Source organism: Pundamilia nyererei, unplaced genomic scaffold (genome assembly GCF_000239375.1).
Source record: "Pundamilia nyererei isolate P.nyererei 1_Seehausen unplaced genomic scaffold, PunNye1.0 scaffold00019, whole genome shotgun sequence".
Lineage (NCBI taxonomy): Eukaryota > Metazoa > Chordata > Actinopteri > Cichliformes > Cichlidae > Pundamilia > Pundamilia nyererei.
Window position 1 is genome coordinate 932710 of NW_005187420.1, and position 17281 is coordinate 949990.

At 38.6% G+C, this 17281-nt stretch overlaps 2 protein-coding genes across 2 annotated transcripts in view; both read right to left on the reverse strand.

Moving 5' to 3' along the window:
• The window catches only part of slc7a6os (solute carrier family 7 member 6 opposite strand), an 8196-nt gene extending 3723 nt beyond the window's left edge, over positions 1–4473 (reverse strand). Inside the window, exons 1-3 of the mRNA XM_005726317.1 lie at positions 4055–4473; positions 2392–2721; positions 128–334 (exon numbers count right to left, since the gene is read on the reverse strand). Coding sequence (XP_005726374.1) covers positions 128–334; positions 2392–2721; positions 4055–4243 — 726 coding nt within the window. The 5' untranslated portion in view covers positions 4244–4473. The remainder of the gene's footprint in view (positions 1–127; positions 335–2391; positions 2722–4054) is intronic.
• Positions 4474–6074: 1601 nt separating this feature from the next.
• On the reverse strand, positions 6075–16031 carry LOC102199046 (G-protein coupled receptor 56-like). The gene is made up of 12 exons (XM_005726318.1): positions 15910–16031; positions 15544–15601; positions 14677–14764; positions 14410–14538; positions 13430–13579; positions 13285–13339; positions 13098–13189; positions 10469–10587; positions 7845–8119; positions 7140–7242; positions 6643–6971; positions 6075–6557 (listed from the first exon to the last, which is right to left on the reverse strand). The coding sequence occupies exons 1-12, from the start codon at positions 15965–15967 to the stop codon at positions 6445–6447; spliced, it is 1569 nt and encodes a 522-aa protein (XP_005726375.1). The 5' UTR covers positions 15968–16031; the 3' UTR covers positions 6075–6444.
• Between the last annotated feature and the right edge of the window lie 1250 nt (positions 16032–17281).

Here is a 17281-nt window from a genome sequence, read left to right on the forward strand (position 1 = left end):
GGAACTTGCACAATCGGTGGCTGACTAAATACTTTTTTGCCCCACTGTAAAATTTGGACCACTCCACCCATTCACTCACTCCAATTTCAGCACTCATTCATCTGTCCGTCCATCCATCCACACACACCAGTTCTCCCTCATCAGCATAGGCTCTGACAGACAGGATGTCCTGGATCCACCCTGGGGTGACCGTTTCCTGGTAGTAAAGATCATAGACGTAGCCATCGTCCTGCTCTCGGTGCTCTTCCCCCAGTCTATCTCCAGATATGCTCAGACGCTCCCGCAGCATCTTGGTGTTGTTACAGAGAATCTCATCTGGTTCTGAGGACAGTATCTTTAGAAAAATAAAGCAAGTGATTAGAAATGGAACAAATTAATGAGCTGATAGTCAGTCTAGTTGGGCCTAATGGCAAATTAAATGACATTTACATCAATACTGAAAAAAAAAAAATCTCACAGCTGTTTACCGGTAACTATCAAAACAGATGCTGTTAGGAAGAGGCAAGTTGTGAGCTTCATGCGTTTGCTGGTAGGCAGTGTAATACCAGTGGCTGCAGTAACTCCAGACATTCTCACTAAAGTAAGTGATCTTTCCTACAGCTGAAGCACACGACTGAAATTGTGACTGAAACGGTCGAGCCTGAACGCTTCTTAAAAAGCCAAATGAACGTGACTCTTCGATCAGACACCTTAACACAGCTGACCTGGCTGGTTGGTATAGTTAAGCTAATTATACACATGCAACACTATTTAACTGTTCTGAGATGTTATGTCACAGTCTAGAACATAGGTGACAAACTCTGGCCCGAAGCCATACCAAATTACTATTAGAGCTGGCCTACTGGTATTATAAAGCTAATATATATATATATATGTTGTTTAGTATTAAGTTTTGCTTGTTCCATATTCAGTTTTTCAGCAAAACGTGTTTGAGTCCGTAAGAAAAGATTCATTCTTATATCTGGAGGAATAAATATGTTTCAATAAATATTAACGTTAGCCTGCGACTTTGTTCCAGTTTTGAATTTTGGCCCACTGTGTATTTGAGTTTGACACCCCTGGTCTAGAACTAGCTAGGCCTGCAGTGTGTGTGTGTGTGTGTGTGTGTGTCTCTCTCTCATTCTCTCCCTCCCTGTCTATTTGTCAGCAGTGAAAGCTCAACTGGAGTAATGCAGTGTTGTTCGTGCATGGTTTTTAAACTCCAAGGAAATATGGCTGCTGCTCCTGCTAGCCCTGCTAACACTAGCCACACTTCCAATCCAACATTGCAAGACCAGAGATCAATGTGATTCGATTGGGGAAGAATGCACTTCCAAAAGGTTTTTAAATAAACACGCACTATTTGTTTAACAATTCTGCCTGTTTGCTGAACAATTTCTTACTTTTGACCAGTTAATGTTTTTTTTCCTCTAATTTCTAATGACTATAGTAAATGAATTACCAGGACAATCCTTACTTAACAGAACAGGAAATGTGCTGGCACGATGAGAAATCAGAAGATTGGATCTGTGAGACCGACCAATGATAATGGCGTCAGTAACAGTTGATGACTGTGCTAGCCATGTGGTTGAGCTAAGACTGGATGACTCTCAGCAACTGAATTATATTGATATTTGTAGCATCTGCCTTCTGAAAAGCACTTGTTAAACTGCACAATTGTGTTCAGTAAAAGCTTAATGCCTGGTAAATTCTGGTAAAATGATAATCTGTGTTAAATAATCCCAAATACAATCAAGCAGCCCTATGAGGACAACCACTTATGTTTTTTAACAGTCTGACGGCAGCATGGCATTTATTTTTTTAACTGACTGTTTCTGTAATTTAGCCTCCACTAAGTGAAAAAGGTGCAACATATGTAGTAGTAGTAGTAGTATTTATTTATTGTCATTGTCAAGAACAATGAAATTGCGTTTGGGGCTTCCATACAACCCAAAAAAAAGAAGAAAATAATAAATACCCCTTAAAACCCAAGTGTACATATTTAACCCAGTGTGACTCCAATGCAATAGACAATCCTTAGCAATAACATGAGAACATGACAAGTAATGTTGGTAGAAATTCAGACAAAGACCTGAGAAACATGACAAAATACAACAATGCAACCCATTCAATATTATTGTACTGTGAGATATGATATCAGATATGATAGTTATCTATTTAAGAAAGAGGGGGGGGGCAGGAGGGGGAAGAGAATAAAGATATGATGCACCAATGCAGACCAGTTCATTGCTATTAAGAAGTTGGATATGGTTAGGGTCCTAAATTATACTCAATTTAGGACCCTAAATTGAGTATAATAACTGATGATTGGGCTGTTCATGAGTACGCTTGCCAAACAGCACTAGGACAACTGCTGCAAACAAAACCCAGAATCTCCAACTATCAACTTACCTTGCCTGAAGGTTTATCCTGGTCCTCTCCATCCTCATGGATCAGATCCACCACCTGGATTTCACCCAGCCCCCAGCATTTGTCTGTCTCTTTCCCCGTTTCCTCTACACACTCAGAAGCACCCATCTGTGGTGTCTGTTGCTCTGCTGGGGCTGACAGACCAGCACGGTGGCTTGAGAGTATTCTGTAGCGTTCCTCTCTCCGAGTACTCCACTTTGTGCTGCGTAAATCACCAAGTATCCGCTGTGAGCTGGCAGCAGAGGGACGCAGTGCATGCGCCGTGCGAGGCCGAGCCAAAGCCTGTCGAACCTGCGTCTGAACGGGAGCTTCCTGGTGATGGGATGACAAAGATAACAACCCACGAGGCTTTAACATAAATATGGATTTCCCTTTTAATTCCCAACTCATAGAAGCTGCCGGAACTGCACACTCATCTTACTCGCGGTTCCACTAATTTAATGCAAATATTATCGAAATCCAACAATTAAAAACCCCACATCCAATTTTCTACAACGGGGAAACAACCAATTTGTAACAATAGACAATAGTAGCAATAGGACATGTGCAAAGATGCAAGATTCACATGTTGAAAACACAATGGCCAGAATTTTCTCTGCGCATAGAAATGTTTGGTGCCCTCAAAAGACAATTTGGTCTAGCACAAAAATGACAATCAACATTCATCAAATGGCAAGAAATAAAAGGAAAATCCAGAGAAATATGTAAGGTAACAAAGAGTCTTTGCCTTAACTGTATGTGACTCAATTACGGTTATTTGCTTGGTCACCTCCCAAAGCATAGTTATCACCAGGAAAAACCTACTGTTAAAAAAATAAAAAGACATTACACGCACCTAAAAATGCAGAAAAGACAGAAAAGCCTGTTAAGGAGAGACTCCTTATCCGCCTCCCAAATAGTTAACTTTTTCATCAGAGCCTAGGAGTGGTGTATTCCTCATTTTGGCTGTGGTTTTATTCATACCCATTTCACTTCCTAATGACATTAAAAACTTTAAGACAGCTTACTTCTGACACAAGACTGAGTACAAAAAACCCAATATAAAAGCTCACCAGAATCAATATTGTGATATCAATTTTTCAATCATTGCGCCCATCACTCACTAAAGGAAGCATTCTCAAAATGTACTGAAGTGGAAAAAGATGCATTAGCCATCTGTCCGTTTTACCGAATCCCACAAAGAAAACCATAGTGGTCGGTGTACACATTACACAAACAAATGCAGTGCTACAACTGTATATAGCAGTGTTTACAGCTAATCTAATTAGCTTACGTAATGGGTCTTATTTCGTCTATTGAATTGCGCATGTAAATATTTAATTTACTTCAAACGTTAGTCATACCACAGCCTGGATTTTAATTGTCACTTCGTTTTCAAGGCCCAAATTACGCCAAAAAAAACAAGCTAACAACAGTTTGTGGGGTAGCTAGGGCTAGCATGATTGCTAACAACAATAAGCACAAAGGCGCGTTGTTCCGGACAGTAAGTGACGCTCTCAGCAGCTTTATTCAGCTTGCTATTACCCACTCAGCTCTTCTGAGTGGTTTCAACTATCGTGATAAATACCACCCCCCACCACCACTATTTTTCAAAAGCTACCCCTTCCACTGACCGCTGCTCTGGCGATAGCATTGGGCCCCTCACCTGTGTTGCTACGGTCGCCACGAGTTTGAAGACAGAGTTTTCCACTTCGGCTTCGTTGGGCTCAGGTACCGTTTCGCCTGAGCTCTGGGACGTTTCGGGACGGATACGTTTGCATGCCAGCAGCAAAGCATCTGCGGGGTCGGTTCCCCTTTTTCTTTTCACTCGAAGAATCGTAGTATTTGGATCCATGTTGTCTCCGTCTCTCTTTAGTGTGTCTGGCAGTTGGAAAGAAAGGAAACACGAGAGAGCGCAATCCTTTTTTATTTCCGGTGACTACGAATGTGAAGAAACTCGTAAAACTATAATAATTTCTTTGATGTAGTTTACTTGATACGTTTCCTCGTATTATTATATAGTTAAATTAACTAAACTGCTGTCACGAGTTTCCAATGTATCACTGTAATCCACAATCTCAATAAAACATTAAACATTTTACTTCTTAAAACTTCAAAGTAAAAGCACTTCCTGTTAACGTTGTCCAATTAAAAGCTGACTTTGTGGACTTCTGCTATTTTTTTTAGACATTACGTCATTGTGATTGCTGTGTTTTGTTTTTTCAAATACATAAAAAAAATTTGTTTTGTTTTTTTTGTTTTTGTGATGATGGAGCTGCAAAGTTCTACAGTGTTTTGTCTCCGGACAAAAGAGTCGCAAGTGGTTCTCAAACGTTTTGCCAAACTTAAAAATGCTTTCAAACCTAGTTATCAAAAATAGTCCAACATCCCAATCTATGGTTTAATCAGTTAATAAAATAATAATAAAACATGATCAGTGTTGATATATATTTTTTAATTTTTTAAACTGTACTTATTTTATTACAAAAATTGTATTATACATAATATTATACATAATATAACATTTGATCATAAAATCAACCTAAAAATAAATCTGTTATCACACAAAGATGGTGCTGCACTAACCTGAAAATTGTTTCGGGTGGAATAACTGTTTTACAAAGACCTTTTACTAGTGAAATTTCATAATCCTGTTTATATAGCCTAACAGTGCAACAATTTTGTCCACAAAATAGACTTCAGCTGCCCAAAGTAAAACAATGGTTATGCAAAATAATATAGATTATATAGATTTTCGCATTCCCTACATTGATGACAGTCATGTAGACCTTTGTCAACATATTGCAGGCGTTTACTGTCACCAGGGGGCAGTGTCAAAAACAACCTATCCGTTATTTACTCCTGCAGTTATTGTCTGTCTCTCTATTACAATTTGAATCACCCCTACAGTGAGTCAGCTAACATAACAAGCTTTTTAGTGAGTGTATACTTGATGAAACAATGCAGAAATATTAAAATACCACAGAGTACATAACTGAACTGATTAGTCTGCAGTGAAGTCACCTGCTTTATGAAGATCAATATCTACCATGTCTAGCCAATAACAGTAACAATAACTAATAACATTCTGTAGTATATAGGTTAAGTTTGTAGGACAGATACATTACCTGACCTATACCTATAATACAGTATAAAGAATATAGATGATCTTCACAGTAACTGCTTTTTTAATTAAATGATTCACAAGTTAATTGTTGAATATACTAACAAAAATCATATTTGTATTTGATTCCAAAATAAGAAAGAAGAGAAATAAAAACATCAACAAATAAAATGAGTCTTCATTACCATATATGAATGTCATTGGGAAAATGTAAGAAAATGCTGTGTAAAATGCAACTAAAAAGTGAATGCAACGGTTTCCAATTCTCATAAAGCCATATTTTATTCACAGTGGAACGTAGATAATATAAAAATATTTAAAAGTTGTTTAAATATAAAAATATAGTAGATGGAGAGGACTGCCAGCTGCTCTCAAAGCTAATTTAGAATGGACAGAGGCACGTTTTACAACAGCATAATAGGAATAGGAGAGTGGAGGTGTGGAACTGCCCAGTCTCCAGTCCGAACCTTTCACAAATTAAAAACATTTGGCACAGCCAATCCAGCAGCTGGTCTCTGCATCCTAAAATTTAGTTAAATTCAATTTTGTTCATATAGTGCCAAATCATAAGAACAGTCACCTCAAGACACTTTATACTGTAAATTATTGCATATTTATACCTTGTATATTGCAGTGATAGAGTCTGCAGCTTCCTCTCTAATAAAAGAAAAGAGGATCCTACACACTGGCAAATATGGCCCTGTCCAAACTTTTTTCAGATGTTCTCCTGGCGTCTAATTCAAGCTGGGAGTTTTCTTAGAATGGTACATTTTTATCAGATTTAAAAACTAGATATATTTTCCATGTTCTGCTGTGAATAAAATATGAGGTTTTAATTGTTTCATTTGTTTGCATTCTGATTTCAGTTACCTTTTACACACCATGTCAACATTTTTGGAATTGGGTTTGTAAGTCAGGATAATTCACTTGTCTTAGCTGTTATTTAAACTGGTGGTCAGCTTTTTCTGACAGGTGTCTGTTGATGAGTTATTGTTCGATTGAGGCTTCCTGGTCAAAGCCAAAGACCACAGGAACATGAAGACACCTGATAAGAGAGAAAAAATGCAACTTTTCTCACAAATGATCAAAATCCAGTGCATACTTTATACGAGAATTAGTCACATACTAACCTTGACAGGAGTTGAATATTGTGAATACATAGATACCAGGGAGTGAAACATATGTGATGCTGGTTAACCCCCAAGGTAACCCCAGCACAAGGCTGAGGCCCAGCACTTTAACAGAGTCCTTCCATAAATTCCAGCCTTTGTTTTTGTTTGTCTTTTTCCAGCCAGTGTTGCTTCCAAAGCCTCCACTACCCCTTCTTATCCCCCAGAGCTTAAACACAACTAGTCCCATAACACAAGCATTAAACAGCACCACCAAGGAAGGAAAGGCCACTGTAGTGATGAAACTGGTTATAAGGTGCTTCTTCGGGAACTCGCTGTTCATCCAGCATCTGCTCATTGTTGAAAAACAAATATGTATTAAATAAATATAAAACATTTTGGAGGCAGCATATAAATGTCACCAATGTTAACACGAAAGTATGATTTTTTTTGTCTTAAGAAATCAAATCTCATGGGTCACTGCATGCATAAAAATCCTACTGATGATATTTTCTTACATGTGTGCTGTTGTATTGGAGAGTTTGGCGTCCCTCATGTGCAGGGTGTATTTACCATAAACACCTGAAATCGCACAAATCACTGCGACTAGTGTCGGGAAGCCTAAAGAAGTAAAAATAGAATGATTTTGAAGTGAAGTATTAAATGCATTTACAAAGATAAAATTAAAAATAAAATTGCATGTGCTACAGCTTGAAGTGCAAATGTTAGCAAACATGACTTCTCTGCAGTCTTTCTATTGAAAAAGAAGTTGCTCTACATGAAAAATAATTAAAAACAAAACTTGAGTGTGGATCTAGACCACTCACCAGCCTTTCAAGATTATCCATCCTTGAGGCTTTATTACGACACTGATTGCTGGACTTTTTTTTTTTTTCCATGCTCATTGTAATCACTCGACATTTGTGCACATGCTACAATTTGATATAGTATTATTGGACACTCTCAGCAAATCACTGAAGTATTTGTAGTAAAAAAAAGTTGTAGAAAATGGAAAAAATACTGTATACATACCATATGGACAAACCAATCTCATTTAGCCATTTACCTGGATTTTAATCACCAAATTTATGATGTTTTCTCAACTTTGTAGTATCAAATGACAACAACAACAACAACAACAACAACAAACCTACACTATCCATTTCCATTTGGCCTGTTTGACAGCATCTGACGAAATTGTGTTTTAACCTTACTTTACTCACCCCATCCAACTAAGCTGAGTTTGAGAAGATATTTCCTGAAAGTGATGTTAAAAACCCGGCTTAGTAGAAGGTAGAGATGGAACCCCTCCAGAGCAGTCCAGCTGAAGGTGGCCAGCAGAGACCAGTGTAAAATCAGACCCAGAACCAGACAAACTGGGCTGTCCTCATTCAGCAGCCATGCCGAGAAACAGGACAGCAGGAAGCTGAGGTGGAGGCAGAGCATTGCTCCTGCTAGCTGCATGTGCAGATTAGTTGTCTTCTCAGGACGCCGACGACTAAAGAGAGAAACAGCATTACAATTTTTTTAACAATGGAAGAAATTTGGCCTTTTTTTAAACCTTTCGCTTTGAACCCTCAATTTTGATAACACTAACAATAGTAACTCCACACAGATGAAACTGAGAAGCTTGTGATTTCCCATAATTATTGTCAGACTAAATATACCAGATAATGTATCCTGTTCTATATGTAACCAAGAGTACGGGAACCAAGACTGCCAAAAATGGGAAGAAGATGATGAAGCTGGAGGAAGAAAGAACTAAACCCTTTCAAAGTAATATTAGAGATAAATGAAGTACATTTAAATAAATAAATGTAGCATTTTAGAGTATGACCCATATATTGATATTTCTTCATAATTTGCTACTATATTTATTTATTTGAAGACTATAACCCCTTTTTATTAATGTATAGGTTTTATGTAAAATAATGATTATCTTTGCATCCTAACTGCCTTTAATCCAAGGAGATAAGTGTCAGAGGATCCAGTGCTCCTTTTTCTGTTTCCTCTTCCAGCTACTTCCTTTATGGCAGTGGTTCCCAAAGTGGAGGGTGCAAAGCCATTGGCGGAGGGGGGTGGGGTATGAATAATAAAAGAAGCCTTGGACACTGCTATGGACAGGTTTTTTGACGGAGCTCCCACACAAACACAAAGCAGAAGATGAAGCATCGCCAAATATGCTTCCGAACCAACTTCCAAGCCAAAGACTAGAAAATGTGATGAAGCATATCTTGCCATTGGCTTCACCTGTACAACAGTGGTGCCAAGTAGGGGTGGGTTTCAACACTCGATTTTCCGATCATTTATTTAATCCTGAATCGATTATTAAATATAAATGTATTTTGCCAGAAATGCCAGGATCTCGGGTTAAAACTCACAAAACTATATCAACAACCACCAAACAGCTAAAATAGTAAATGATAGCAGGAAAAAGGATTCCACACAAAGACGTGAACACAAAGCGCGGACCAGACGCATCAGAATCTGCGAGATGTCGGCTTTCTCACCCGACGGCACGTACACGGGCACGCTGTCGGTGTTGAAAGCTGACACCTCACAGCTTCTGATGCTGCAGGTTTTATCACTCTCTGATCTAAATTCACTGAAACAGCAGCAAAAGCTCAAAATTACACTTCACATTTGATAAACATCATCATTACGTCCCTCTTACTTTCACCGTTTTGTGTCCACTACGATAAAATCACACACAGCACAGCTCTCTCTCTCAGTGTATTTTCAAAACAGTTTCCCATCTGTATTTTATCCTCAGTTACTTTGACACAAAGGTGTCTGCTGTGATGCTCACACCTCTGATGAAGTCTCACAAGTGTCAGTACTGATAAATGATCAGAATTATAATATTTCTGATTGTCTGGGGCAAAATTGAATCAAATCGAATCTGAATCCAATTGATTAGAAATCATTGATGATACCCAGCCCTTGTGCCAAGGTAGGTTTCCCCTGCGTCGGGAGCACGCACTGGGCTCACTGTCCAAATAACGGACAAACATTATCTCACATGAACACTTCTTATAATTACTGAAATTTTGGAGATGTTAGCTCATTATACAGTGAAGTGGGAATCTTATAAAACAAAGGGGGCCTAGCAAAAAAAGTTTGGGAACCAGTGCTTTAGGGGAAATTGTTTTAATTTTTCACCCTATCCCTAGCATCCGCCTCTGTACCACCAACACTGCATGTGACATCCTAAAATCTCCTCCTCAGGCCTGTATAGCTACTATCTCCCCTCTGCACATTCCCAGACCATCCCAAACTTTCCACTTTAGCTTTGTTTCCAAACTCCTCTGATATGTTTTGATATTTAAAATTTTGCTCATCCTGCTTACTCCTCGTGTGATTCAGCCCTATATGCATGCAATGACTACCTGCCAGCTTTCAATAATCCAACATGTATTAATACTAAAATGTTAGTATATGCATATGTAACTGCATAGACTTCAGCTTCAGAAAAAAAAAATCCAATTTTGTCTGCAAACATGCAGAGGGCTTCAGGACTGTTCACACTTGACTGAGGAACAGTCAAGTGTGAACAGTTTTTGACCGACGACTGTGGGGTGCCACACTTTAGGAAAGATTATGTGCAAGTGTTTGTTTCCCACCAGATGTGACACAATACATTTAAACTGGTCTGACTGATGCAATAAACCAGTCTTTCACAACATAACTTCTGTCAGTGGTTGACCTTTAGAATTTTTTCTATGAACTAAGCCAACAATAATATATTTCTTTATCAACACATCACCTCTTTAAAATGTAATACTAGAGAAAATATCAAAACATGGCAGAAGTTAAAAGGACATTCAAGTAAAACATATGTACTCACTGTAGACAAATATAGATGATCAAGCTGATGAATGTGAAGACAACGGAGAGTGCTGATCCAATGTAAGTGATGTAGCTGAGTGTCTCCGAATGAGATTTACTCACTGATAATTGTGGGTTCTGGAACATAAAAAGACACTGTTGAAATGAAGTCTATGTTAAGATGTTTAATGGAGGCCTATCCACGGGCCTCGGTCAAATAGTTTCGGTATTATAATTTAAAATCACTCCACCTCTTCTTATAACAACTTTTCCACTTTTTTCACTCTAGTTTTGACCCATAGAAGACTGCTGCACTCCTGCTTCAAGTTCTCATATGTCATGGTGAACCGTTTTTATAGACAAAGATTTCTGGATGTGTTCCTCAGCCCATTCAGTGACTTCCATGACAGAATCATGTAAGTTCCACCGGAAATCATGAGTATCCACTATTGATTTTCTGCCTTTTTTTGTGGACAGAAATTTATTCAAGACAAATCTGTTGGGAATATATGAGTGGTAAAATGTTATAGCCGTCTTTTTATTTCTCCAGCCTTTTATAGCCCCTGTCCCAACCTTTTTGAGATTTGTTGCTGCCAACAAATTCAAATTAAGGGTATTTTCCCACATGCATTCATAAGATTTGCAAATCACTGAATTCAGTTGTTTGTTTGTTTTTTAAATTGAAGTGCTAAATTAAAACTCCTTCAATCAAATGTTATTTAAAAATTGAATGCATGGGTTAGCTAAGATGTGAAAAGCATCTCTTACTTTGTTAGACATATGGTATCTAACCAGATTCTTACTCTGGATGGCATTACCTTGGCCTCCAGTAACACTGTGAGGAACCTTGGAGTCATTTTTGACCAGGACATGTCCTTCAATGCACATATTAAACAAATACGTAAGACTGCTTTCTTTCATTTGCGCAACATCTCTAAAATTAGAAATATCCTGTCTCAGAGTGACGCTGAAAAACTAGTTCATGCATTTATTACTTCCAGGCTGGACGACTGTAATTCATTATTATCAGGATGTCCTAAAAACTCACTGAAAAGCCTTCAGCTAATCCAAAATGCTGCAGCAAGAGTCCTGACAGGGACTAGAAAGAGAGAGCATATTTCTCCTGTTTTGGCTTCCCTTCATTGGCTTCCTGTTAAATCCAGAATTGAATTCAAAATCCTGCTCTTCACATACAAGGTCTTAAATAATCAGGCCCCATCTTATCTTAATGACCTTGTAGTACCATATCACCCTATTAGAGCACTTCGCTCTTGCTCTGCAGGCCTACTTGTTGTTCCTAGAGTATTTAAAAGTAGAATGGGAGGGAGAGCCTTCAGTTTTCAGGCCCCTCTTCTGTGGAACCAGCTTCCAGTTTGGATTCAGGAGACAGACACTATCTCTACTTTCAAGATTAGGCTTAAAACTTTCCTTTTTGCTAAAGCATATAGTTAGGGCTGGACCAGGTGACCCTGAATCCTCCCTTAGTTATGCTGCAATAGACGTAGACTGCTGGGGGATTCCCATGATGCATTGAGTTTTTCCTTTCCAGTCACCTTTCTCACTCACTATGTGTTAATAGACCTCTCTGCATTGAATCATACCTGTTATTAATCTCTGTCTCTCTTCCACAGCATGTCTTTATCCTGTCTTCCTTCTCTCACCCCAACCGGTCACAGCAGATGGCCCCGCCCCTCCCTGAGCCTGGTTCTGTCTGAGGTTTCTTCCTTTTAAAAGGGAGTTTTCCTTCCCACTGTCGCCAAAGTGCTTGCTCATAAAGGGTCATATGATTGTTGGGTTTTACTCTACAATATAAGGCGCCTTGAGGCGACTGTTGTTGTGATTTGACGCTATATAAATAAAATTGAATTGAATTTGTTATTATATGTGGGAACTTCCAAGAGAAAATGGCTTTGTGACTAAAATTTGTTGCTTGCATTGAAGTTAAAGACTTTACCCTTCAAGCTCTTTAAAGACTCAATTCATATGCTGTTCCTAATTAAAGTTGCTATACACTGATTAGACAAGCGCAGGTTTTATCACAGGGCTTCATTAGCCCTGTGGGCTAATGAAGTGGGCTAATGTGGTGGGCTTCACCACCTCTGGACCCAGTGGAGGTGGTGAGTGACAGGAGAATGGTGGCTAAGCTGTCATCCCTGTTGGACAACATCTCCCACCCCATGCAGCAGACTGTGACAGCACTGAGCAGCTCCTTCAGTGGGAGACTGCGGCACCCACGGTGTGGGACGGAGAGATTTCGCAGGTCTTTCCTCCCCACTGCTGTCAGACTCCATAATAAAAACTTTAACTGATCAAACACACACATCCATACATATGCAATAATACTAAGTGCAATAATCCTTTCTGTCATCGTTGTATTTTTACTCAGTTGTATATAGTATTTGTATTTGTATTCTATTTTTATCTTATTGTATATTTATTTTATTTTATTCTACTGTATATAGTATTTTATTTATTCTATCCTGTACAGTTGTGTACTGTATTTATTCTTATTGTATCCTAATTTTTGCCTCATAACTTTTGCACTGTCCACTTCCTGCTGTGACAAAACAAATTTCCCACGTGTGGGACTAATAAAGGTTATCTTATCTTATCTTATTACATTCTGTAGAAAGAAGTTATCATTTTACCACAAGCACAGCGAAGAAGCTCAGATGGTTGCAGCTGCAAATAAATTCATTTCCTGTGTTACTGGTTTCACAGCCTTCAGTGCTCCAATAACCTAATAAAATAAATACGTACAAATACATTAAGTAGTTGTAAATCTTCTTTAGATTTAGAAATGACTATACTGGAGGCTGACATCTGTAATAATACCTGTTCCATTTCCCATCGCTGATTCCGCCCAAAATACACAAGTCCCATTTTCCACCTGTGAAAAAAATGAATAGAAATACTATGAAAACAGGTTATTAGATTTTCAAAGTAAGATGCTGTTGCAACCATTTTGATGTCTTCTTACCTCGTTGTCATGTCTGAAGATTAACTTGATGGGTTGCTGGAGGTTATTCACTGAAAGAGTTCCTGCCTTCACCGATAGGACTGAGCCCCTAAACACAGTGCCTTCTCTGCGGTGAAACTGTATTTGCCTGCCTTTTGAACGAGGACTTAGCTGCAATGTGTGAGACACATGAACAAAGTGCTGGGATGAGAGTGACTGCAAAAAACTCTCCTCTTAACATGAAGACCCACAGGCCAAATCTAGCCCTTCACTAATTTAAATTCAGCCCACATAATAACACATTTGTTAGTATGTGGTTTACACAACTACACACACCCACGCAGTAAACAGCCTAAACAGACTCAACACTCAAAACCACCTGAAAGCTTACAAGCTAGAAAAAGCAGAATAGAACAAACAGGAAAGCAGATGCAAGCAAAGATGGAAGTCTGAGGTTGTTTTTAGCAGAAGACGTTTGTATAACAGATCGCCATATATCTGTTTTTAAAGAACATAATTTACATTGTGATTGTGATGTTTGAATCCACACACCAGCATGACAAGAGACATGGAGTTACAGATGGACACCAGCGACTTTAGGAAGTTGCCAAATTTACAAGAGACATACAGCCCAGTATGTTTCTGTTTTCTGTACCTGAGCTGTAAAGGCAAGTTTATGTGCACTAATTCGAGGGAGGAAGGGAGGCTGAAGGCTGAACTACATGCTCAAACATGTTTTTACTCTTGTTTATGAAACTTCCCACACAACTGACTTGTCATTTTCAGGAATGTGAAACAAAACTGGTGAGATTTCTGGGTATATGTACATGGAAATTTAAGATTTGATTAAATATACTACCAGACGTACATATTTGACATGATATAAAGGACAGTATTTCTCATTTCCTACTGTGGCCTCCAGTGAAACTGAACCTGCAACCCCCACAGATCAGCATTTTTTCAGTGAATGACATCGACGTTCTCTTTCTGGAGTCACTGACCTTAAAATGACTGCTGTTTATTACAGAGGCCACCACCAGGACCTCCACCTCAGGCACATTTCCTCTGCTTCTCTGGAGAGCTGATGATGGGATGTGAACCCTATGTTCATGTGTAGGACTCACATCAACCTGAAGAGTATACACAAATTCTTTTTTAAATACTCTGTTTTTGTTATTTATTGAGTTCATTAATACAAAAATAAAGCAATTCAGATAAAATATAATTTTTTCACTTCCAAAAAGCACTTCAGCTCCAAATGACCTCACCTCTTGAAGCGAGTCTACTTTGAGTTGTCTGATGCCTGCCATGAAGCGACCTCTTGGCTTGCAGCTCATAATTTTGTCCTCATAACAACTACCAACAGAAATTGAACATAGTTCAGATATACAAATGGGCATCTGAACTAATGCCCATTTGTTCAGATATACAAATGGGCATTAGTTCAGATATACAAATGGGCATTAGTTATATCCCAGGCATTAGCAGCCTGGGATATAACTGAAGACAGAGTCAATAAACTAATAGAAATAATTAATAAATAAGAAAAAACAATTATTTCACAGTCTGCTTTGGTGTGATTTGAATTTATTGATTTCATTTGTTCACAGTTATATATTATATTTACTTGCTGTAAAAAGTATCAGTTATTTTGGGGAGTGCAACCAACACCCTTTCCAGTTAGACACATTATAGCACTGATCTTTGAAAACCCCTGACAGTAATTTAAAAATAATGTCCTACGCTTCCCGAGTGTCAAATGCATCTCAAAATGTGACAAAGTGTCCTTTCATGTCATAAATATTTATTTATACACAGACACTTTGCCAGGAGCCCTCAGTGTCACATTTGATTGAGATTACGGTATAAATTAAAAAGATTATACACTTAGTACGTTTTTATGATGAAACCATGTTAAAACACTAAAAGCAGCCTATGTAGAGATAAAAACATTTTAACAGGCAGTAACTTCTGTTATATGGAGTGAATGCATAAACAGTGATCATATCTCTCCTTCAGGTTGTATCAATTATGTTAAACTAGTATTTATCAACAGCAAGTTTATTTATTCATGAGAAAGATGATATAACCTTTCAAAAGCAGGAATGTGAGATGTACAGAATAAAACGAATTACCGTGTCCATGCAGTGGGCCTTTTTAGGCACTCCTGGAGAACATTGTCACAGTAGTCTGCTATAGTGATACACACCAGAAGTGAAGGGATCAAAATTAGCATCATTAATACATTTAAACAAGACTGAAAGGTGATAAAACATCAAAGTGACATTTAACTCCAGAGGCAAGTGAGAAGCAGCTGTTTGATCAACACTCTAGGAACTTAGCGTTCCTGCTACCTGATAGCTGAGATGCTAGTCAGTGATTTTACTTTTCTCGTGGTTTGAGAAAATCCACAACCTTGAGATACTAACAATTAGAGTGGTATTTCCCTCACAAGCACACAACTTTAAACATCATAGGAATGATATGGTAAATTTACTCACCCACAGCTTGGGACATAGAAAAACAGAAGATTGTAACTAGAAAAAATGTAATCCACATCGTGGCTCACTCAGCAACAAACACAGGTATGCTCTATGAGGTCCACAGGGTGTTGCTCTGCTTGGCTGAGGCTTGCTAACTGAGACAAAGTGGGAGTTTCACATCTGTATATATCACATGTTCTTGGCAGAGGCAGAAGTTCAAGTAGTGAGTTGTTGCTCTGAGTTATGATAGAAATATTTACACAGACAGTATATAACCACACTGAACACACAGGCAGTGAATCAGTTTGAGCGTTGTCTGCCGGAGACCCTGCTGCTATGGTTACATGAAGGAAAATTATCAGTTGTTTTATCAAGGCTTTATCATTTGAATTAATGGTATGACCTTAATCCTTTCTATGCTGTGCTTCTTGGTTGACAGAGAGAGCCAGAGAAAGATAAACATTCATAAACACAAGATAACTTGATGAGATCACTACTTGGGCAAAGAACTTCAATAAATTAATGTTAAAACAAGTCTGACAGAAATCTTAAAATCCACCCTAAAGAAAAAAAGAGAGTTAGGAAATAAGTTTAAAAAAATAAAAGACATTTCCAAAGTAAAAAAATCCAACACAGAGTACTGTTGCACCCTGTTTCAAACCATGCTGATAGTTACAGCCATCAGTACCATTGCAAAAGCCTCAGTTAAATAAGGTTTCATTACTGAGTCATAGAAACCATTTAAAATGAATCTATTATGCTTATTATGCTTACACTTATTTCCAGCTTATTTCTGCTACTCCTTCACTATATTTTGTATGTAAATATTGTATATTGTACTTCATGTCTTTATAATATATCTATGGGTTTATTTTGATGCTGCCTTCCTGAGTTCCTGAAGGCTCTGGATGTTGTAGGGCTGTCCTGGTTAACACACCTCTGAAATGTTCAGTGGAGATCTCAGGGGGTGCCTTTGGAATGGCAGACTGTAGTGGTGATTCCCCTGTTAAAGAAGAGCTCCAACAATAGGGGATCACACTTTTCAGCCTCCTTAGGAAAGTGTATGCCAGGGTACAGGACAGTCTGCCAGTTTGTCAAACCTTGGATTCTGGAGGAATGATGACTTTTTTGTTCTGACTGTGGAACACTAGACCACATCTTGGTAAATGGCCTGCATTTGTATAGCGCTTTTCTAGTCCATAGGACCCCAACGCGCTTTACACTACATTCAGTCATTCACCCATTCACACACATTCACACACTGGCGATAGCAAGCTACATTGCAGCCACAGCTGCCCTGGGGCGCACTGACAGAGGCGAGGCTGCCGGACACAGGCGCCACCGGGCCCTCTGACCACCACCACCAGTAGGCAAACACGGGGTTAGTATC